The sequence below is a fragment of the Marmota flaviventris genome, chromosome 15 (assembly GCF_047511675.1).
Source record: "Marmota flaviventris isolate mMarFla1 chromosome 15, mMarFla1.hap1, whole genome shotgun sequence".
Classification (NCBI taxonomy): Eukaryota; Metazoa; Chordata; class Mammalia; order Rodentia; family Sciuridae; genus Marmota; species Marmota flaviventris.
In genome coordinates this window covers 65599683-65620519 of record NC_092512.1, presented here as the reverse complement: position 1 = coordinate 65620519, position 20837 = coordinate 65599683, and the positions used below count along the sequence as shown (strand labels likewise).

At 34.5% G+C, this 20837-nt stretch overlaps 1 protein-coding gene across 6 annotated transcripts in view; it reads left to right on the top strand.

The window, feature by feature from the left end:
* Nucleotides 1-20837, top strand: part of Asph (aspartate beta-hydroxylase) — a 219588-nt gene that overhangs the window by 34238 nt on the left and 164513 nt on the right. For 3 of the 6 annotated variants that reach the window (XM_071602317.1, XM_071602316.1, XM_071602318.1), the window contains exons 2-3: nt 7024-7173; nt 9938-10006. In XM_071602317.1, the coding sequence (XP_071458418.1) occupies nt 7024-7173; nt 9938-10006 (219 nt within the window). Of the gene's footprint in view, nt 1-136; nt 518-7023; nt 7174-8438; nt 8484-9937; nt 10007-14507; nt 15491-20837 lie in introns of those variants that run through there. The other 3 variants (XM_071602320.1, XM_027932834.3, XM_071602319.1) reach the window with 3 other exon arrangements.

Genomic DNA, 20837 nt, shown 5'->3' with positions numbered 1-20837 from the left:
GCATTTGATTAAGATTCCGAAGGGCCAAATAGAGCAGTTTCTGGGCTTGGGGCCACATTAGAACTCATTTCGGTTGTGAAGGATTTGGTGTTTGGGCCAAAGCTATTGAATCCTGTGTCCAAGAAAACAAAACTGGTAGCACAGTTTGTTCTCTTTCACTTTCTCCAGTAGGCTTAATTTTTTTAGAGGTTGGAATTAGGAGGAGATAGGACCATCTGAGAAAGGAATCCATCCCCTAAGTGGGGAGAGGCCGCAGGATTGTCAGGAGCGCATTTCAGCTTGAGTGATTAGCAGCATTTGCCACGAGGAAAAGGCCTCTAAAAATAACTGGTGAGCAGAGCTTGCAGTCAGGTCCAATTTCAGCTCTGGAGCCCGTGGCCATGCAGGAGTTGGCCAGTCCAGAGCCTAGGAGGGAAGGGCATGCAGTGTGCCTGATACCTGCTGGAAATACTTTGATTTTTCTTTCTCAACATATATTTTTCATGGATTGAAGAAACCAAAATGGCTGAAGATAAAGGTATATTTTTGTTTGTTTGAGGTTTTTGAATCTGGCTTTATTTTCAGTGTTGCTCTGTTCAAACATTTTTGGCTAAGCGTTTTGACTGTGTCTTCTTTATTTTCTCTTGAATTCCTGGAACCATTGACTTTTTGTAGTGGTTGAATTTTTCATGGAATAATTTGTCTTTAATCTGAATATATATATTGGTACTTTAAGATTATCTTTTAATATTTTCTACTATCAGAGACCACATTTTGAAAACTGCAAAAAATATATAATCAGTTCTCCTAAGTCTTATGTAAGTTAATTATAATGAATTCAAAGAATTGCGTGCATTCTGATTTCATATAAATTGACAGGATGCACAAGTCCCATCTTGTATAAATGACTTAAGTTGGTTCAAGCAAAGACTTACCAAATATGGAAACTGACCTACTTACTTGTGAAGCCGATAATAAATGCAAAAAAAAAAAAATAGAATTTTGTTTTTTCTAAATTGAATCTTTAACTTTCATATATTCTTTAATGATCTATTGATTTTACTTTTATGTGTGTGTATATATATATATATATATATATATATATATATATTTTTTTTTTTTTTTTTTTTTGCTTTACTTTGTGAAGATTATCTTTCCATTAATTCGAAGCAGACTGTATTGACTCATGTTGTTGACAATTTATATAATAAAAAACTGGAAATGTGAAGATTGAATCTAACTCTCATCTGAGGAAACAGCATCCGAGAGGATTATACTACTAGGCTAGATTATAGGAGCTTCCCCACTTTGAATGCTTTTGTGAATAATTGGTTAGAATGGGTCACTTGACTAATCTGACAGGTGCTTTACTCCACGAAGAATAACATGATATAATATACCCGACTTTTATTTCTTTAGAAGATGTTTCTCCACCTCTACATGGATTTTGTAACCTATATAGTTGGAGAAAATCAGTAGTTACTTCTTTAATAGTTATAGATTCCCAAAAGGTGATATTTTTATTTATTTATATGTTGTGCTGAGGATTGAATCCAGGGCCTCACATATGCTAGGCGAGCGCTTTAACACTGAGCCACAACCCCAGCCCAAGGTGACATTTTTTATCATGGAAAGATGACAGTTGATGAGATTCTTGATGTTTTTTTATGTTGTTTTAAAAACTCCCAAATACATACTTGAAGCCCAGTGATGTGGTGCATGCCTGTAATCCCTGCAACTAGGGAAGGATGACAAATTGAAGTCCAGCCTCAGCAACTGAGCAAGACCCTGCTCAAAAAAAAAAAAAAAAAAAAAAGTGCTGAGAATATAGCTAGTGGTTGAGCACTCTGGGTTCAATCCCCAGTATTTTCCCCTGAAAAAAAAGCATAATTGATCTGTACATATGAAATCTCTAATCTCTAATATTAATAGAAACTTTTAAATGATTTATAATTTATTCAACAGTAGATCAGTTAGTGATCGATAACCACTGAGTTGCAGAAGCATTTCTATTTTCCCTTTCCTCAACCAAATAAGTAAAATTAGTCATCATCCTAGCTCAGTCTTCATTTAGGAGACTCTTCTTTTTGGACTATTGGGCTCAACCACTGAGCCACATCACATCAATATCTTTATTTTATTTATTTATATGTTGTGCTGAGAATTGAACCCAGGGCCTCACATATGCTAGATGAGTGCTATGGTAATTTTTGCTGTTTAGTAGTATGTGAGAATATTTTCTAATTTGGAGATCATATGATTTTGCTAAGACACTGCCATATTCTTAACTCCAGTAAAATTTTTGACCAGTTCTTAGGGATACAGTGGCTTCAGTTTGAACATAGAACCAGAAAATGAAATGGAGATTTTTTTATTTTTATTTTTTTTTATTTCTAAAATTTTCAATTTAATATTTTTGAACCATGGTTGACCACAGGTAATTGAAACCATAGAAAATAAAATCATAGCTAATGGACTGCAGTTGGGATTTTAGAGTATGTAGTCTTTTTAGACTTGCTTCTTTCACTCAGCAATATGCATTTAAATTGCTTCCATATCTTTTTCATGGTTCATTTGTTTTTAGTATTGGAAAATATTCCATTATCAGGATGTACTATGGTGTATTTATCCATTCACCTACTAAAGGACATCTTGATTGCTTCCAAGTTTTGGCAATTGCGAATAAAGCTGTCTTTGTACGTACACACATTTTAAACTCCTTTGAGTGAATATCGAGGAATGTGATTACACGGACACGTATTTAGTTTTATAAGAAACTGCAAAACTGTCTTCCAAAGTGGCTATGCAGTTTTTCATTCCCATGAGTAATGGGTAAGTATTTCTTCCTGTTACTCCACATCCTCACCAGCATTTTGTGTTGTCAATGTTTTGGAATTTGTCCTCTCTAATAAGTTTATAATCGTGTCTTATTTTTGTTTGCAACTTCCTAATGGCCAATGAAAATATGCCATTGTTGAATGTCTTTCATAATCTTACTTGCCATCTGTATGTCTTCTTTGGTGATGTGTGTTTAGATCTTTTGCTCATTTTTAAATTGAGTTATTTCTATTTATGGGGGAGCTGCCAGGGATTGAACTCAGGAGCACTCAACCACGGAGCCACATCAACAGCACTATTCTCTATTAGGGTGTCACTGAGTTGCTTAGTGCTTCACTGTTGCTGAGGCTGGGTTTGAACTTGCAGTCATCCTAGATCAGCCTCCCAAGCCTCTGGGATTATAGGCATGTGCCACCAAGCCTGGCCAACTTGGGTTATTTCTTACTGTTGAAGTTGGTGTTTTTTTTTTTTTTTTTTCTTAGTTACACATGACAGTATATTTTGACATATTTGTACAAACATGAAGTATGTCTTATTCTAATTATGATCCCTCCAGTCTTGTGGATGTACATGATATGGAAATTCACTGTGGTGTATTCACATATGTCATAGGGAAGTTACATCAGATTCTTTCCACTGTCTTTCCTATTCCTAACCTCCCTCCCTTCCCCTTCATTCCCTTTTCTCTAATCCACTGAACTTCTATTCCCCACTCCCCTTGTGGTTTTTCTTGTTTTTTTCTGATCTTAGAATATAGGAACAATTATTAGATGTTCTTTTAGAATACCTTTGTGACAAAGTACTGGTTTCAGGTTTACTTGGGGACTTTTAAGCCCTCATGAAGGGTTTTTCTTACTGTGCTCTTTTTGTTTTAATTGGGTAGAAACTGATCTGCCCTTTGGGACTGGGCACATCATATTTACAGAGGGACATATCAGGAGTGTTATTTGCTGTCAAGAGTTCCCTTAAAAAGCTCTCTCTTAAAAGAGACTCCCTTTTGTATGATTTAATATTTGATTCCTTTAGGAAGTAAGCAAGTATTAACAGTAACCTGTTTAATAATGCTAGAGTAATGAATCATTTATATGACATTGGAATAGAATAAAATATTGCTAATTTGGTATTCTAGCTCAGTATCATGTACCTTTTACTGCAGTAAATCTATTTGATAAGCTATTTTGCATAGAAGTCTAAGATTGATTGTGCATTTCTTGTGTTCCTAAACAGATTAAAATGATGTTTTAATGACAACCAATGTGAGTATGGGTTATTATCTTCTATTAAAGATTATTGTAAGGACGGTTAAGAGGCTTGCCTGTGGGCTCTGATAAAAAAAATAAATAAAAATGGCCTCCTACCACTACACTGTTCTTGTGTCTTTTCTGTTCCCTTTGTAGCCCTACTACCCTCTACCAGCACTGTCTTTCTTTAAATCATTGGGTCAGGTTTTCTCTAAAGTCTCTAGATTCTAGAGTTTGTGCAGTTTTAAGTGTTTAGAATCATGTCTAAAACAGATTCTAGGTAAAAGTGTGTTCTCTGCTACATATTTGGCTTTTTCTTCCCTCCTGCTTCCAATTCCTCAATAAATTACACAAATATCACCTACTTGGATAAATGATACTTTACTTTTGAGAATCTCAGAAGTTTCCTCCCCCAATTCTGGTTTAAGAAAAAGAGAGAAGCCAGGCACTGAGGAGAGAGCCTGTCATCTCAGCTACTCGGGAGGCCCAGGCAGGAGGGACACATGAGCCCAAGAGTTTGAGGCCAGACTATGAAACATACCATGGCAAGACTTTGTCTCAAAAAAAAAAAAAAAAAACCACAAAGAATAACAACCAAACCAAAACACAAAACCACACACTAGCAAAATAAAAAACAAGAAAGAAAAATGGAAGAGTTGACCTTTGAATTCAAGTTATTGTTTTATTAGTTGTTACATTTTATACTTATTTTAAATAATATTCATTCTGGCTGTGCTTTTTTTTAAATGTTTTTTTTTTTTTAGTTGTAGATGGAGACAATATCTTTATTTTATTTATTTTTATGTGGTGCTGAGGATTGAGTCCAGTGCCTCACACGTGTAAAAATCATATCATGTCTGATACATGCATGCTGAATAAATATACTAAATAAAGGAATTAAAGTATGAGCTATTTTTTTTTTCAGCTTTCCTATTTTTCAGTTAAGGAGGAACACAAGAGTTTGGTGTCAGTTAAAAAATGTGCAACAGTTGATAAGAGAAAAACAGTTTTACTGCAGTTCTAATTTAAATTTGGCTTTTAGAAGCAGTAAGTAGCCAAGGAAGGGAATTCTTAGTTATTAATCATGATTGCTTCATGTTTGGAAGTAAATGTGTATTCAGAAGGCATGATTATACTTAGTATTGTATGCAAGTGGATGTTATGTTATATAAAAATAAGGCATTTTTGATACAGTCTTAAGAAAAATGTCTTTATTCATAAAAGTTAAAAAACTTAAGCATACTTCACTGTTGATGAATTTGTCCCCATAGAAGCCAACCTCCTTTTTTTCTTTAACTTTTAAAATTCTAGTGGCAATTTATTTTGTATCATTCTTTTTATAATTTATATCCTGGAGATACATAAAAACTGGAAATCATACTTTTCCCTACCAACATTTCCAAAAATTTCACCCAGATTCCCTTTCCTGTGTCTGTGATCTGATAATGAAACAAGGAAGCTTATTTTAAGTTGATTTAATATGCAATAATGTAACCTTAGCTCAGCAAGTACTTTTAATATGTAAATTGTGTTTTCCTATAGACAGTTTTTACACAAAGTTGGTAGTAGGGTCTTGTGAAATCATGGAAGTTGGCTCACTTGATATGGATCCAGGAGCTCAGCCTGTGGATGTTCTCATGTGGTGCTGCTAGTTCTCTGCAGCTGTGCTGCTGACCTCAGGCCAGTCCCTTTACCTTTGTTCTATAAACATGCTTATTTTTGTCTTCTCTCCCAGTACCTCTCCACCAGGCACTGCCCCAGGTAGGAAACATGTGGAAATATTTGGGGGTGTTTTTGTTTGTCATATTCTGGGACCTACTTACTTGGGTCCAGGGGAAACTGGGGTTGTGAGATATCTTGCAGTAGGAAGAGTGGTCACATGGGACCAGCACTGTCCTGTTAAAACATCCAGAAGCACCCTCTGCAGAAACATGGACAAGTCTCTGTGAGGACAGGTGCAGCAGCCCATGAACCCCCCCACAGAGGGTCTGTGTGCTGCACAGATTCGAGGCAGTGTCCCATTTGTAAATTTTTCCTTTTCACACCTGGCATTTTGGCAGGTGATATGATCTTTTTATTTATTAATATTTACATAATATGTATCGCATTCCTTTTAAGGAAAATGTGTGTGTGGTAGGTTTTCCTCTTAAGAACAATATTGACTGTTTTTAAAGCTATCATTTGGCTTTCATGGTTTCTGTTTATTTATGACTGTTAGAAGAATATTTCCAAAAGAATAGAGCATGCTAAACATACTGAGTGTGATAAATGACACTGGGTGGACAGTGGTTTACATAGCTGTTTCCTGTATTGCAACCAGTTGTGAATGAACCTTTTCCTGCTTCACAGGGCCCAGTGGACTCTATAAAGAAGGATAGAATTTTGCTGTTTTGCTTTTCTTTGTTCCTGTTATATATTTCTGTAGTTTCCTTCTTCCTTCATTTTCCCTCTGTCTGCCTGCCTGCCTGTCTGCCTGTCTCTGTCCTCCCCACCCACTCAGAATACAGAGTAGCTGTAGGTAGGGGATTATTTTCTTCTGCAACCACTGGTTTTAAGATTCTACAGAAACTAAATACAAACATAGCAAAAGGTCTGGCTACATTTTTATGATTTCATTATGTTGTTTGTATGCTCGATACTTTGAAGGAGGTTTTATGCAGGTGGTTTTGGTAACTTGGAAGCGAGGTATATGTTATATCAATATAATAATTTAAAAATAATGAGCCCATCAGTAGTTTATTTGTTCTATTTCAAAATTACGGTTTTCTGTACATGGCCTTAAGTCTAGGAAGAAGCATTTCTGTTTTCAAAACCTTTTATTTTGTGTTGCATGTTTGGAGAATTTAAGTGAAAACTTTTTTGAAATGATCGACTGTCAAATAACTGTAAGTAACTCAGCGTGAAGAGAGGTGTTCAATGAAATGTTTTCTTCCATGGTGACATTTTTACTTCTATTTCTAAACAGAGACAAAGCATGGAGGACACAAGAATGGGAGGAAAGGAGGACTTTCTGGAAGCTCCTTTTTCACTTGGTTTATGGTCATTGCCTTGCTGGGAGTTTGGACATCAGTAGCCGTTGTTTGGTTTGATCTTGTTGATTACGAGGAAGTTCTAGGTAAGAATTGTGATATGGTTTCTTACATGAATTTGTAAAAGGGTAGGTGACATCCCTTAGTCATCGTGAAGGTTTGTTATTATCTTTATGGTACTGTTCATTTTGGTACTGAATTGGTACTGAACCATTTATTCAGTGGTTCTCCATAGGATGAAGCAAGAGGGAATGTTACCAGGATTACCTCAGTGGCTTTTGAACTTTATTAAAAAAAAAAAAAAAAGATTGGGCTGGAGTTGTGGCTCAGTGGTAGAGTGCTCGCCTAGCACGTGTGAGGCACTAGGTTCGATCCTCAGCACCACGTAAATGTAAAATAAAGATATTGTGCCCACCTAAAACTAAAAAAATAAATATTTTTTTAAAAAAGGCTTTGTAGTATTTGAATAGTACAAATAGTTTCATCAGAATGAGTTTTATCAAACTCGTTCTTGCTACATGTTGTGCTTTATACTTTCTATTCAGGTTTATTTATGTTATGGATTTTTAAAATTCTTGATCATGAACCACTGAATTTACTTAAGGATCTATGAACAGCATAACCACACAGTTTGAGAAACCCTTCTTCAGAGAGGATTTTCAAAGCACCCCCACCTGTGTCTGTTGGGGGAAGTACCTGTGTAAAAGTGTGCGTGTCCTGGGACAGGTGTGTGGACGTGACTGTGAGTGGATGGCTGTGGTCTGTATACTACTCTGAGGATGGTGCTGTGGTACTTGTGATCGTGCTCCCCCTTTTTCTCCTTTTCTCTTCCCATAATTGCTAGTCTTTCCTGATATTCTTACATTAATAATTCTTTATCATTTTCATTGTTTTAAAAATTGAGATGAAAGTCATATAATATAAAATTCAAAATCAAATATTTGAAAATGTATCATGTATTGGTCTTTAGTATGTTAGTCACTTTGTGCAACCATCATCATTGTCCAATTCCAGAATATTTCTAATACCCTCTCCCCCCATACTTCCCCCCAACCCCTTCACTCTCAGGGCGAACACTAGCCTGTTTTCTATGTCTGTACTTTTCCCTTTTCTGGAGATTACATATAAATGGAATCATACAATATCTTTATCTTTATTGCTTGAAGGAAAGGGTCTCTAGATACATGAATAAACTAACAGAATTTTAGTTCAGTGAGAAACTTCGGAGTAGATCTTTGTTGTCATTGGCTTACAGTACTATGCTGCTAGGGAATATATGTTAAGGAAGAGATTTTAAATATTTGTACCTTTAGACACAAGTAACAATTTTCATGTTTTTACATGCACGCAGCCAAAGCAAAGGACTTCCGTTATAACTTATCAGAGGTGCTTCAAGGTAGGCTATTGGAGATGCATTGGAACTGCACTTTTGTCAGTCTCTAAAACTTCATTCTTAGTCTACTAATTTAACTATCACCTGCATCAGAGAATGTAAATGAGAGGTTCAATTTTCCCTCATAAATTTGTCAGAAGGCAAGTATTTTCTGTTTTTTTTTTTTTTAAATGTTATTTGAGCTTTATGCTGTATACAGCCTTGAGCTTCAGGTTTTAGGATTTCATTTTCATAGCAATAGAAATAACACATTCGTCTCTCCATTATTGTCATTACCATTTTTAATTTGTATGTGCCAAGTCAGACTTCTTTATAGCACATGTGCTATTTTGTAGAGCACAGGGCTTTGGGAAAATAAAGAAAATTTCTGCCTGCTTTTATGCAATCTTTTAATACATACATTGTGCTAAAGAAATGGTGAAAGGGTTGACAACTCTTTTTAATGCCAGTGCTTTATTAGCATGTTGTTTAAAATATTGCTGTACAATATGTTTCTTCATAGTTACTGTCCAATGATGAATTGTCAACTATGCTGGTTTTTAGAATTTTATTTTAGGGTATTGAATATAGTGGACTCATTGAAATGCCAAACGTTCTAGTCTTCCTAATGAGGAAGGATTAAAGTCTTGAAAATACATATTTATTCTTCTTAAAATGTAAAGGTCAGTTCTTGTGGAACTGTCTTCTCAGCATATATGTTCTAAGATTTTGATTATTGATTTTTTTTTTTTTTTTGCTATTTTATAGTAGATGGCCAGTGCTAATTAAGTTTTTAAGTAGGATAACCATTAAATTTTACTTTGTAGTTTCAGGAAGCCTCCAGTTTTATAGCCTTTATTTCCAGAACAGTCTCCCCCCCCCCCCCCCCCAGTTAAGATTGATTCATGATATTTTTGTTGTGAATCATTATTGAAAAATATGAAAGTAACTATCCTCATTTTCAGCAATAATACTCCATGCTGACTTATTTGCTGTATTATATGTAGTCTATACTTAATAGTCTGTATTTGAGGATTGGTTGTTTTTTCTTTTGCTTCAAGTATTTGTAGTGTGATGAAGTTTCACACTTTAAAAACATCAAATTTTATGTAACTCAAAAATGGGTTGGAATTTTTTTTATACATGTTCAAAATTATATCCAAAACAGTTTTAGCAATATAAATGAAGGTTCTGAAGTGATTATATCAAGGTACGGTGAAACCTTTAAGAAAAATATTATCCCAGTTATATGTCTTAGAATTTGTGAGGTGAATAATTTCTGGATCTCTAAATGATTTGCCCAAAAATTTTACATAAGATATTCACATTGCATTGGTTTGCAGTATTAAAAGTATAAATTACCAGAATTGGCTGGGAACATTTATTTATAATGGTATGAAGGACTACAATAAGGATGATACCTTACTAAATTTGTTTTCCCTTTTGTTCCTACACCCATCATCTCTCTCCTATTGTAGGAAAACTGGGAGTCTATGATGCTGATGGGGATGGAGATTTTGATGTGGATGATGCCAAAGTTTTATTAGGCAAGTACACCTTTTATTTATTTTTTTGTTAGTAGTAATAAACTACTGGAAACAAGAGAATATTTTTGTTTTAATAATATCTACTTTGGTTATAAACATTTAATGGAAGATATTATGCCACTTAAATGGTACATTCCATTTTTGCTCAGAGGTTGTGACTTGACTTTTCTATTAAAACTCTGACATTTCAATTTACTTTTACAAGTAAATAAGTATATAACTTTTTCACACACATTTTTTAGTAAGTATAATTTAATTTGTGTTTTTAGACTGAAAGCACTTTATATTCTGAACCTAATATTTGAAGATATAGTGTACTAGTTTGTTTTCAAAGATGGTAATCATAGTCATTCTTAACATCATTTGACATAATTCACTTCCACTTGAAAATGTAAATTTCTAAAGGCTTACATAAACTCATTTTGAAATGGAATTGTGGTAGTAAACATCTTAAAAAGCTTAGCCATATTTTAAAAATAACATTAAGATATGAACTAGTGGTCTTTTGACTAAGTTTCCTCATTTTGAAAATTTTGAACTCTGCATTTTCTATCATCAAGTCACCTGTTTTTAATCATTGAGCAGTTTCTTCTAATAAAAAAGATGTGGTATTCTTCTTCCATTTGTTTTAAAATGCTGTCTTCTAGAAAGAACGGTGCTGATTTTAATATGCAAATTTAACACAATCTGCCTAGGTGAGATATATAGTTCTGCTTTTAAACAGCATGATTTCCTTTGTCTTATGAAGCAAAATAGTATTGAAACATCATATCCAAGTGTTTAAAAATACAATAGCTATGGTAGGATATTTCACACTAAGCTTAATGGAGTATATCTTTTTACGCACTCTATTTTGCTTTTCTATGAACATGAAAAAAATGGAAGTAGACTCTATTTGTAACCAGTTAAACTGTTTTTGTTAGGTAAATTTTACCTCCTCTTAAAACAATGAATTCTAAGTATGAAAAAAGATTTTAGTTATGATTATATGTAATATACCTTCTTATTTTGACCTGTTTTAGTTTATATTTTCTTATTACTACTTAATGGAAATTAGTATTTGCTACTTTTAGTGAAACATACTATAAAATTTCCATGAAATTTTTTCTTCTGACTTAACCTTAATGGAATTGTCTATGTAATTCTATTGCATATCTAGAGTTTCTGTACATACGTTAAATCTTCAGATTGCTCTAACTTTAGGCATGTGAAACAGTTATGTAGATCTTTACATATCAAGATTATGGTAATTTGCTTGCTATAAGTGGTTTATTATTCCAAACATTACTTTAATTGATGAATTCTGAATCATAGAACTTTTTATTTAAAAATTTAAAAATAACTTCATATGGGTCAAATTCCCCCCTTTTAAAATCATCTCCTTATCTACTGTATTTTATTGATTTTTTTTTAAATTAATAATTTGATTTTTTTAGCATATGCTAGATTCCAAAAGCTTCTTCCCTCTGAGATTTTTAACCAATCACTAAAAGATTAATTAAATGTCACTCTGAGAATCACTATTTGCAGGTAGATGCATGTGGCTTGTGCAAATGAAAACTTGTCTTCATCACTGAGATTCTACCTCTAAGTACATAAGAACTAGGTACTTAGAGGTAGAATCTCAATGGTGAATCTCAGTGTTCATTTTGATAATTTGACTAATAATAAACAAAGAAAGATAAAGAAATTACGTTATATGTAATGTCCATAGTTAGCTTGTGGCTTTTGTCAAAATGAAACAAATCAAATGCAAACTGTCAGGCTCACTATCACCTCTGACTTTAGTTCTATACTGTTTGAATTCTCTGCATGGAATACAACCTTAACTTGAATTGAAATCAGTGACTAGAGTTCTTCTCTTCTGGTAAGTGAGGTAATTGTAGCTCAGCAGTTACTGGCTGTTGACTTCAAAGATAGAACCTGGTGAAAATTTGGGGACCACAAATACTTCAGTGGGCTCTGTATTATCAGAAAGAGGTCATGGAGGTGCAAATGCAGTGAGTATGTACCCCAGAGAAGCCAGGGTTCCTGGCTCCATTCTCACTAGGGTGATCCTGAGAAGGGCTGAGCTGAAACCTTAAGGGTTCAAGCTTTGGATTAAAGCCTAAGGAGTCCAAGGGGAGGGAGGATGGTAGAAGAGACTGGGGAGAGCTTGGCATGGCAGCTGTAATAATAGTTGAGATATATTGAACTATCTTAGGTTTGGTGTTTATTTAATAAATATTCTTTTTCTCGATTCTTCAGTCTGCACATATCTAAATCATTTCAGTTTGTGGAAATGTACACTTTCATGTTTATATTTCTTTAACATTTTAAGGTTTGGCTTTTCTTGTAAAATATGAAAAGAGAAATACATGGGTAAATCAAGATTTATAACCATCATTAATTTTATTACTTTATTATTTCTGTCTAAGGCCTTTCTGATATACTTTGACAATATACTAAGCCTGTTCTTGATTACAATGCTTCCTATTTTTGTGGTCAAATAATCAAAAATAAAAGTATGTTTGATTTTCGTTTGGATTATTGAAAACTACATTGCTCAGAGATGTGTTTTGTAAAAACTTGTTTCCCACATAAAATCAACATGAAATATTCTAGGACTAAATGCTGAGAATAAATCTTCTCAGAGTGACAGCACATAAGATTGCACTGCTGTCCTCTTGTCCTGTGACTAGCACCTCGCTGGGACAAAATAGAAGGCTGCATACAATTCCCAGAACTTTGGTAAAGGTTTGTGGACTGGATGGATGCATGATCGAGCTTGAGAAAGAAGACCAGAGTTTGTCTAGCCAAAGGCATCGACACCCTGCTCTTTCATTGGAGCCACCCTTAGAGGTGAAGTAGGAATTACATACCCAGAATAGATTTTTTTCTTTTTTGGACTATTACTTTCAACTTTACGGCTGCTGAAAAGTTGCGTGGTTGAACAGTTTTGTTCAAATACCTCTGCATGTTTGTTGCACTCTTCAACCTGTCATACTGAAGAGCAGAACAATTTTGTTTTGTACCTAATAATTAGAAAATACGTATATTGAAAAATGAAGAAAAATAAAATGATTTTAGTAAATATGCAACTATAGTGTTTTAAGACAGGAAAAAGGGATGATGTTATTCTCACACACACAAAAAAAATTTGGTAGAAGTGCAGATCCTGTTTACCACACCTGTCAACTGTGATGTTCAGTGAAAATGTTCTAGGCTCGGCAAAAAAATAATTTAAATACCTACTGCAATGTGTGTCCTTCCCTTCCCTGCAGCTATGGAAAGAATAACACGATGTGATTTTTTTGACTAAAACAGAGAAAATTCTCTGTAATCTTTAAAACTTAAATTGGCTGTCATACTGTTAGCCCTTACTTGTCCATCTTGATTGCTGGTAGTTGTGCCACATGGGGAAATTGTGTGTTGCCAAAGCCTTAAGTGACTGAATTGGGTGGTTACCATTAGAAAATCTCTATGGTGTGAATGTTCACATTTCTTATAAGCCAGAATGCCCCACCCTGTTTTCCTCCTCAAATTTATGAGTTCCTTGGCAGTATTGGCAGAAATACTGGAGCCAAGAGACCTTTCTTACTCAAACCAGTTCTTCACAGGAAAAAACATGAACAGTAATATGCACATTAAATTCTTTCTATTAGGAGGGCCCATTGTTGCTACCAGTGTTTAAAAATGCCAGAAGTCAGTCTGCAATTGAAGCTAATTTTATGGGTGAAGGGAAGAGGAGTTTGGGATGGTCCTATTGCAAATGACTGGCTAAAGCCTTGATTGCATTTCTTATTAGTAGGCAGAGTGAATTATTAATCTTCTTATGGCCACAATTAAAGGGCCATGAATCAGTTTCCAGACTATTTTAGTTAGCCATTTTAGATGGGTGAAGATTTAAGTATTTTATCTAGGTTTCATAATTTGAGTTTATTTATACCCATTTATGGATACTATAAACAATAATCCTGTTAGTTTTGCTGGCTTCAGCATTTACCAAGTTTATTCCAGGTCCTAAGAGGAAACATTTGAGGAAACGAGTCTTTCTATTTTCAATAAGTATTTGTTGATAGATACTTATATGTGGTTGTATAATCAACTCTCCATAATATCTGGTTGGTAAGTGGGCACATTCAGCGATTGTCAGAAGTGTATATGTTTTTTTCCTGATACTGCTTCTGTTCATTCTTCCTATTACTGTCTACTGATTTTGACTGATACAATTTTGTCAGTTTTCCAATTCAAAACTCTCTAATGGGAAAGAGGCAAACCTGCTTAGGAGCTGGTAGAAATGGTGAGGATTGGTCAGATGGTGTCTGTCCTTTAGCACATAGGATTAAGAGTTGATTGCAAGGTGTGCATCTCATCAATTTCTTTATTTTCCTAAATACCTTTTCTGTAAACCTTTGTGACCATGATGCACAGCCTTTGTAGGTCACTCTTCCTGGGCTTATTTTTTCACCTAACTGCTCTCCTTAATTTTCTCTTTCTTTCTTCCTTTATTCTTATGTAGGCCTGACCAAAGATGGCAGTAATGAAAATATTGATTCTCTTGAGGAAGTCCTTAATATTTTAGCAGAGGAAAGTTCAGATTGGTTTTATGGTTTCCTCTCATTTCTCTATGATATAATGACTCCTTTTGAAATGCTAGAAGAAGAAGAAGAAGAAAGCGAAACCACAGATGGTGTTGATGGTACGTCACAGAATGAAGGGGTTCAGGGAAAGACTTGTGTCATTTTGGATTTACATAACCAGTAACTTTGATTCAGGGACCGAAGTCACTGGCTTATGAGAACCTGGAGCAGTCTCCTCTTCTTTCCTTTACCATGGCTTACGCAGGGCTTAACGTGCAGTGGGGCAGTTGTGACCTTAAAGTTGTTACAGTCACCCATGTGATCTTGCCCAGTGCAGCTCCTCGCTAGACCCTTGCTTGGCTCCCCCCACCAATAGTGAAGAAAGTGGCATCCCTCATTCTTGTAGCTGTCTACAAAGTTCAGTGAAAACGATGTTCTTGGCAGTATAATTGGTTTCTGTATTGTTTTACCAAATTAAATTTGGAAGCTTAATAGCAAATTGTGTTGTGCTTAACCCTCCATGCTTGTCTTCCTAACACTAGTGATGATGATTCTAATGAACTTGATTATGAAATTATATCTGGCATGATTCTTAAGTTAAATGCTTCTCTGTTGGTCTTTATTAACTTGTCCAATGTGTGAAATGATGATTCTTTAAAAAAGTTCTTATTTTTTAATCTGTAATTTGTTTAGGTTAACTGACTTGTCATACAAATTTCAATGTCAAATTCTGTATTAATGGTGCTTTGAAAATAATTTAAAAATTACCCCCTGTATTTGCCTTAGTGTAGTTAAGTTATTGAATTCAGATAGTAGTATGTCTGAATATTTCTGTTTACAAAGCAAAATTTATTTTTAACTTCATTTCTCAGTATACATCCAGAGAAGGTAATTTGTATTTTTTTTAAGTAGGCATATTATAAAAGAGGAAAAGTACGAATATGTATCTTAAATAATGTTGTACATATTAAAATTATTCATCCTAAATAATAGTCTTTTTCCATTTTTTTCCTTCTTTATCTTATCAGCTATTGATTTTGGCTTAGTTACAATGTGATATTTAGATTTATAAATACATCCAAGTCATTATTTGTTTTAAGAGAATAGATTTTTCCCATTAAGAAAATCTAAAGACATCTTTGAATCAGTTTTTTAAAAAACGAGTTTCATTCCATTGTAACAAAAGCAATTGTATTAGCTACATGTAAAATGGGTTTTTGAAATGGCATTTCACCTGCTTTCCCCAGGCAAAATGCTTACAGCTTGAAGGGGATAAGACCTAAGACTTTTGATTTCTGTTGCTCTTTGAAGAAGTGGTATTTCATGTTTTAAAATTTCTTTGAATGTCTCTAAAATTTTGCTTAGCCCTCTTTCTTCATAGAGCTTAAAATGAAAATATTTGCATTTTAGACAATTTTGAGTCTCATTTCTACTTTTCGAATATTCCTTGTTTTTCCACATTTAATCAAATTACTTTTAAGCAAATGGATTATTCATCTATTTATTCTGAGGGGAATAGACAAATTTTTGTTTCTTGGTGATAAAATGATAGCCTGAATGAAAAAGTCTGAAATCAGAACTCCGGAATCCTTCCTCTCTGCTCACCATGTATGTGGGTCAGGGAAGACTGTCTCACTTGCTAATCTTACTAAAATAAGAGCGGCCTTTATTCTGTAGCTACTTTTAGATATGGACATGCATATTGCTCCCTGTACAGTGGTTTTTCTCAAGCTTCAATGACTATTAAGACTTTGGTTTGTCTGGCCCTCATTATTCAGGAGATAGGTTTTATTCTATCAATGTTTTTTGACAGTCAAAAGCATCTGATTTTCAAACATACAAGTATCCACTAAGAATTACAGTGAGTGTTATTTAATAACATTGTTTCTGAAAAGTAATTCAGTCTTGGTATTTATTGTGTCTTCCATTTTGAATGCTGTGAACTATCAAAGACAAGGTTTAAATTCAAAATCAGTCTTAGGGCTGCTACTCAATGAAATTCACTTAACTAAATGAAATACTTATTAAAGCAATCTTACTTATTAATGTGTCATGACCATTAACCCTAGAAGGTGGTTTCGTTGAGAAATAATTAAATTTTTGTGTTAAAATGTTTGTAATTAATTTCTCTATGTCATGATACTAATTCATAGTCTGTATACAGAAATTAATTATGCTTTATTTTTGTAAGTGGAAAAAAAAATGAAGGATGTGAGGTGATCGTTTGCCATTTATTTTGTGCCACTTCTAATTAGACAATTTGAAAAGACTCTGAGGAAGGTATGATGCAGGTAGCCAATGAACCCCTGACTTCTGTGACCTCCTTCAACTTGTCCCTAAGGTATTTTGTGTGTGTGAGAGAGAGAAAATAAAGTTGTTTGCAAAACTTTGGTATAAAATATCTTCAGCTGATCAATATGACTTTGTTTATGTTTTATTACATATGCTATAATTGTTAATTTTTTAGGGATTAATTTTGTAATTTTCATATAATATTTTCTCATCTCATGTCTTCTAAACTTAAGAGCTAACTTAACAATACAGCATTGTATTCTGCACATTTGAGTATTTCTGGTTATGGAATTTTAAGTCAAACAACGTTTAGCTGAGTGATTTTTCAGTTTTGAACAACTTGAAAAAACTGCAGAATATGATGTATGCTAAATGTAGTGTGGGGTCTGCTTTTTCAAATGCGCTGCCATTTGTCAATTGAGAAGGCAAAGAAGTTTGATGCAAAAACGAGGCAGGGGAGTCCTGGGGATTTGTTTCCACATGGGCTTTTTTCAACTCTGATTTTGCCTGGGATATATTTGGTGTGGTTTAAGCCAGCTGCAGAAGTGTTCTCTAGGGGCTGAGCCTACTAACCCAAGGCCTGGCTATAAGCTTGCTGACTGGGCATCCTGCAGATGTCTAGGACAGGATGGAACACTGGGTGGCTCTCCTTGTTTGTCTTGCATTTGATTCTTTACCCTTTAACTTGTCTCTCTGTCTTATAGAGCATTATCCAAAGATGTAAGAATTTTTTTTTTCCACTTAAATTCTGGTATGTTTTCACTTACAGTTAATTAGACAGAACACAGACTTGGCTGTGGTTAATTCTTTAGAGAATTATCAAAAGCAGATGTAGACATAGCCAGTTATTAATTTGAACACTTGACAGTCGGATCTTATGGGGATTAGTACTTTCAATGACCATTTCCAAGGAAGACTCAGGGCTAACTGGTTAAGTCTATAAACATACAGCATACTTTTTGTGATTTGGAATGTGGAATCTTGATCCATCATAATGTTTATTTGGAACACTTATAAGAATTCAGTGACTCAGACTTTATTTTTATAAATTGATTGATGGCACAGATATGCCAAATTCTCTGCCTGTTGTGGTATTCTCTGGTTGTTGAAATATCTTGGAATAATTAGTAGTAGATATCAACTAGATTGTGGACTCCTTGAACTAGATCTTAGGCTTTATTTCTATCCTTCTTCAAAGCTGATCTTAACACATGGCATTCATTAATATTTAAATAATATTAGGAGGAGGAGGAAAGACAAAGGGGAAGTACTGGGGACTGAATTAGAGCTAATTATATTCCGTGCTTTTATAATTATGTCAAAATGAATTCCATTGTTTTGTATAACTAAAAAGAATCAATTAAAGGAAGATAAAATATTGACACACAAAAAATAAATAATATTATATGCAGGTGCTAATCCCAATAATTAAGAGCCTAGGAATTCCTCATCGGATAACTGAAATACTGAGAATTTCTTAAAGCCAGCTTTAATAAGTAATAAAATTATTAGACTTTTTGTTTTTTCCAAGAGAAATGACATTTTGAAGTTCATACACTAAATTGGCTTACGGCAACAAAAGTCTTCAGGTAAGCTTCCCATTGTCTCATTGTATTTGCCTCTGTATTTTACTTTCATTCAAACTCATTTACTGAATGGAATCATTTCCTATTATTTTAGGTCTTTCATTTCCCTTATTTTCTTCCTACTCACCATAGAGGGTTGGTGGTTTGTAGCTTCTTTTTTTCCCACAAATGTTTGTAATACTGTCATTATAGCTCTTTAAGAGGAAATGGTGTTGTGTCCTGACATGCATTTTACCAAGAAGACACTTCACCTCTGGAGCAACACTATGTTTAGCTCATATGCCCGTGACTAAGGTGTTTGAGGCCTCTTTTTGGCCACGTATGATCAATTTGAAGCAATGGTAGTATTCCAGTATGGGAAGGATGAGATGAGAATCCGAGGCTCACAGTGACTCACAGTTGTCACCAGAGTATGTGGGAAGTGGCCTGAGTATAAAGTGATGCCAGCCTTCCTCTTCTAGGGCCAAGAGTTTGGCAGTTTGCAGTGGCTACTTTGGTGGGTGTCTGTAGTGGAGCCAGGATTCTAAAATCATGTCTATTCCATGTGGCGAAATCAAAAGTCCAAGCATTGTCTTAACCATCCCGGCATTTCAATTTCATAGAGGACATTTAATTTTAAAAGTATGCATGTGACAGTGGTTCTTAGGCAGTTGCCAGAATAGCATAATTGATCTTTTACCTTTCGGTGACTCCCTCACATTCTAAGGGAAGAATGAGATATTTATTTTTCTTTTTTTCCTTCCCAAATTTCTGTATAAAAATTCTAAATAGTCATCAGATCTGTTAACAATCATTGCTTTTAAAAACACCAGAATACCCATAAAATGGTGAAAAGAAAGTAGACAATATGGTGGTTACTTTTGACATTCCCTCTGACTTTAACTATATCCCAGTGCTTCTTTAGACTGCTTTAAATGGGAATGTACTCCATCAATTTAAGCAGCTTTCATCCAAATGGATTATAAAGAACAAGAGCTTTCTTTTCAGATCTAATGGATAGAATTTTTTCCATACTGCTTGGAAACTTTTAAAGCATACCATATTGAGATTAATTTCATTGATGGACTTCTTCCATTTTAAACCTCCCATCCCCTGCATTGGCTATGGTAGTAAAAAGAGAAAAGGAACAAAAACAAAAACAAAAAAAATAGATGTGTTTGTTGGTTTTTGACACTGTAAGGAGAGTCCACATCAGCCGTGGTTACAGTTGACAAGAATTCAGTTCTGCAAAGAATGAGATGCTTACTACTCTGGCATTTGTTCTCTTAAGTAGATATTCTATTTTTTTTTTTTTAATTTTTATTGTTGGTTGTTCAAAACATTACATAGTTCTTGATATACCATATTTCACACTTTGATCCAAGTTAAACCCTTTGCATGCTCTTCCATCTTCCAAGGTCATTTATCCTTCTGCAGAGATGATTTTGTTTTCTGCTTTTCTAAGACAATCACCTGTGTCTTTGGTTCCATTATCTTCTCTTTACTTTATAAAATTTCTTGACCATTGTAGAATTTTTTGAACCTCTCTCTCACTCATGTATCATTTTTTTTTTTTTTTTTTCAGACATTGAGTCTCCTGGTTCCAAAGCTGACTTCTCCCTCACCTGTGCACCTCCTCTTTCCCACCACATCCTCTCTCCCCAAGTAACTTGCTTTCTTTTTCTTACAGACGTGGCTGTTTATCTTCTAGCTTCAAAAACACACAAACTCAGACAGATCCTGCAAACCTTTATGTCTTTTCTCATCCTTAGAATCATGGGAAGTTATGCCATTTGATTGATTTTCTTCTAATGAAGTCATGGAGACCCTTAAGGGCACCCTGGGGCTCAGGTTGCCTCTCTTTCCACCTCTGTTTTGTGGGTGGGTGTGACTGCCTCCTCTACCACTTGTAAAACTACCAGAAGAATCTCACTGGACATGTAACAATGAACTTCACCATTGTTCATGCTTTCCTTCCTAAAACAGCTCCTTTAACTTGGAGAATACGTTTTCTTGACACTACTCTTTAACATGGTAATTCAGGGACTCCTTTATGAACTTATTTTCCAAGCACTGTGGATTCTTTCTGTCTTTTCTTCAGTGAGTGGATATAATTGGTTTCAGTTATTAGCTCAGTCTTTTTGTGTTAAAAATACTTAAAAATTGACTATATTTTTTTTAAGTTTGGAAAAGGAGCTGACATTGATACTCTGGAATGTTCTATGTTATGTTGCACTTTCATCATTTGTTTTACTTTAAGGATTTATACCAAAACTGGAAACGTTTTGAGTAAAATACTCATTTCTCAGTGTTTCAATAATCTGATGTTTATCTAGTACTTTGGTTTATTCACGATGAAGGTTAATGCTAACTTTTTCATCAGTGTAGCTCTTTTTGACTATCTTAAAAGAG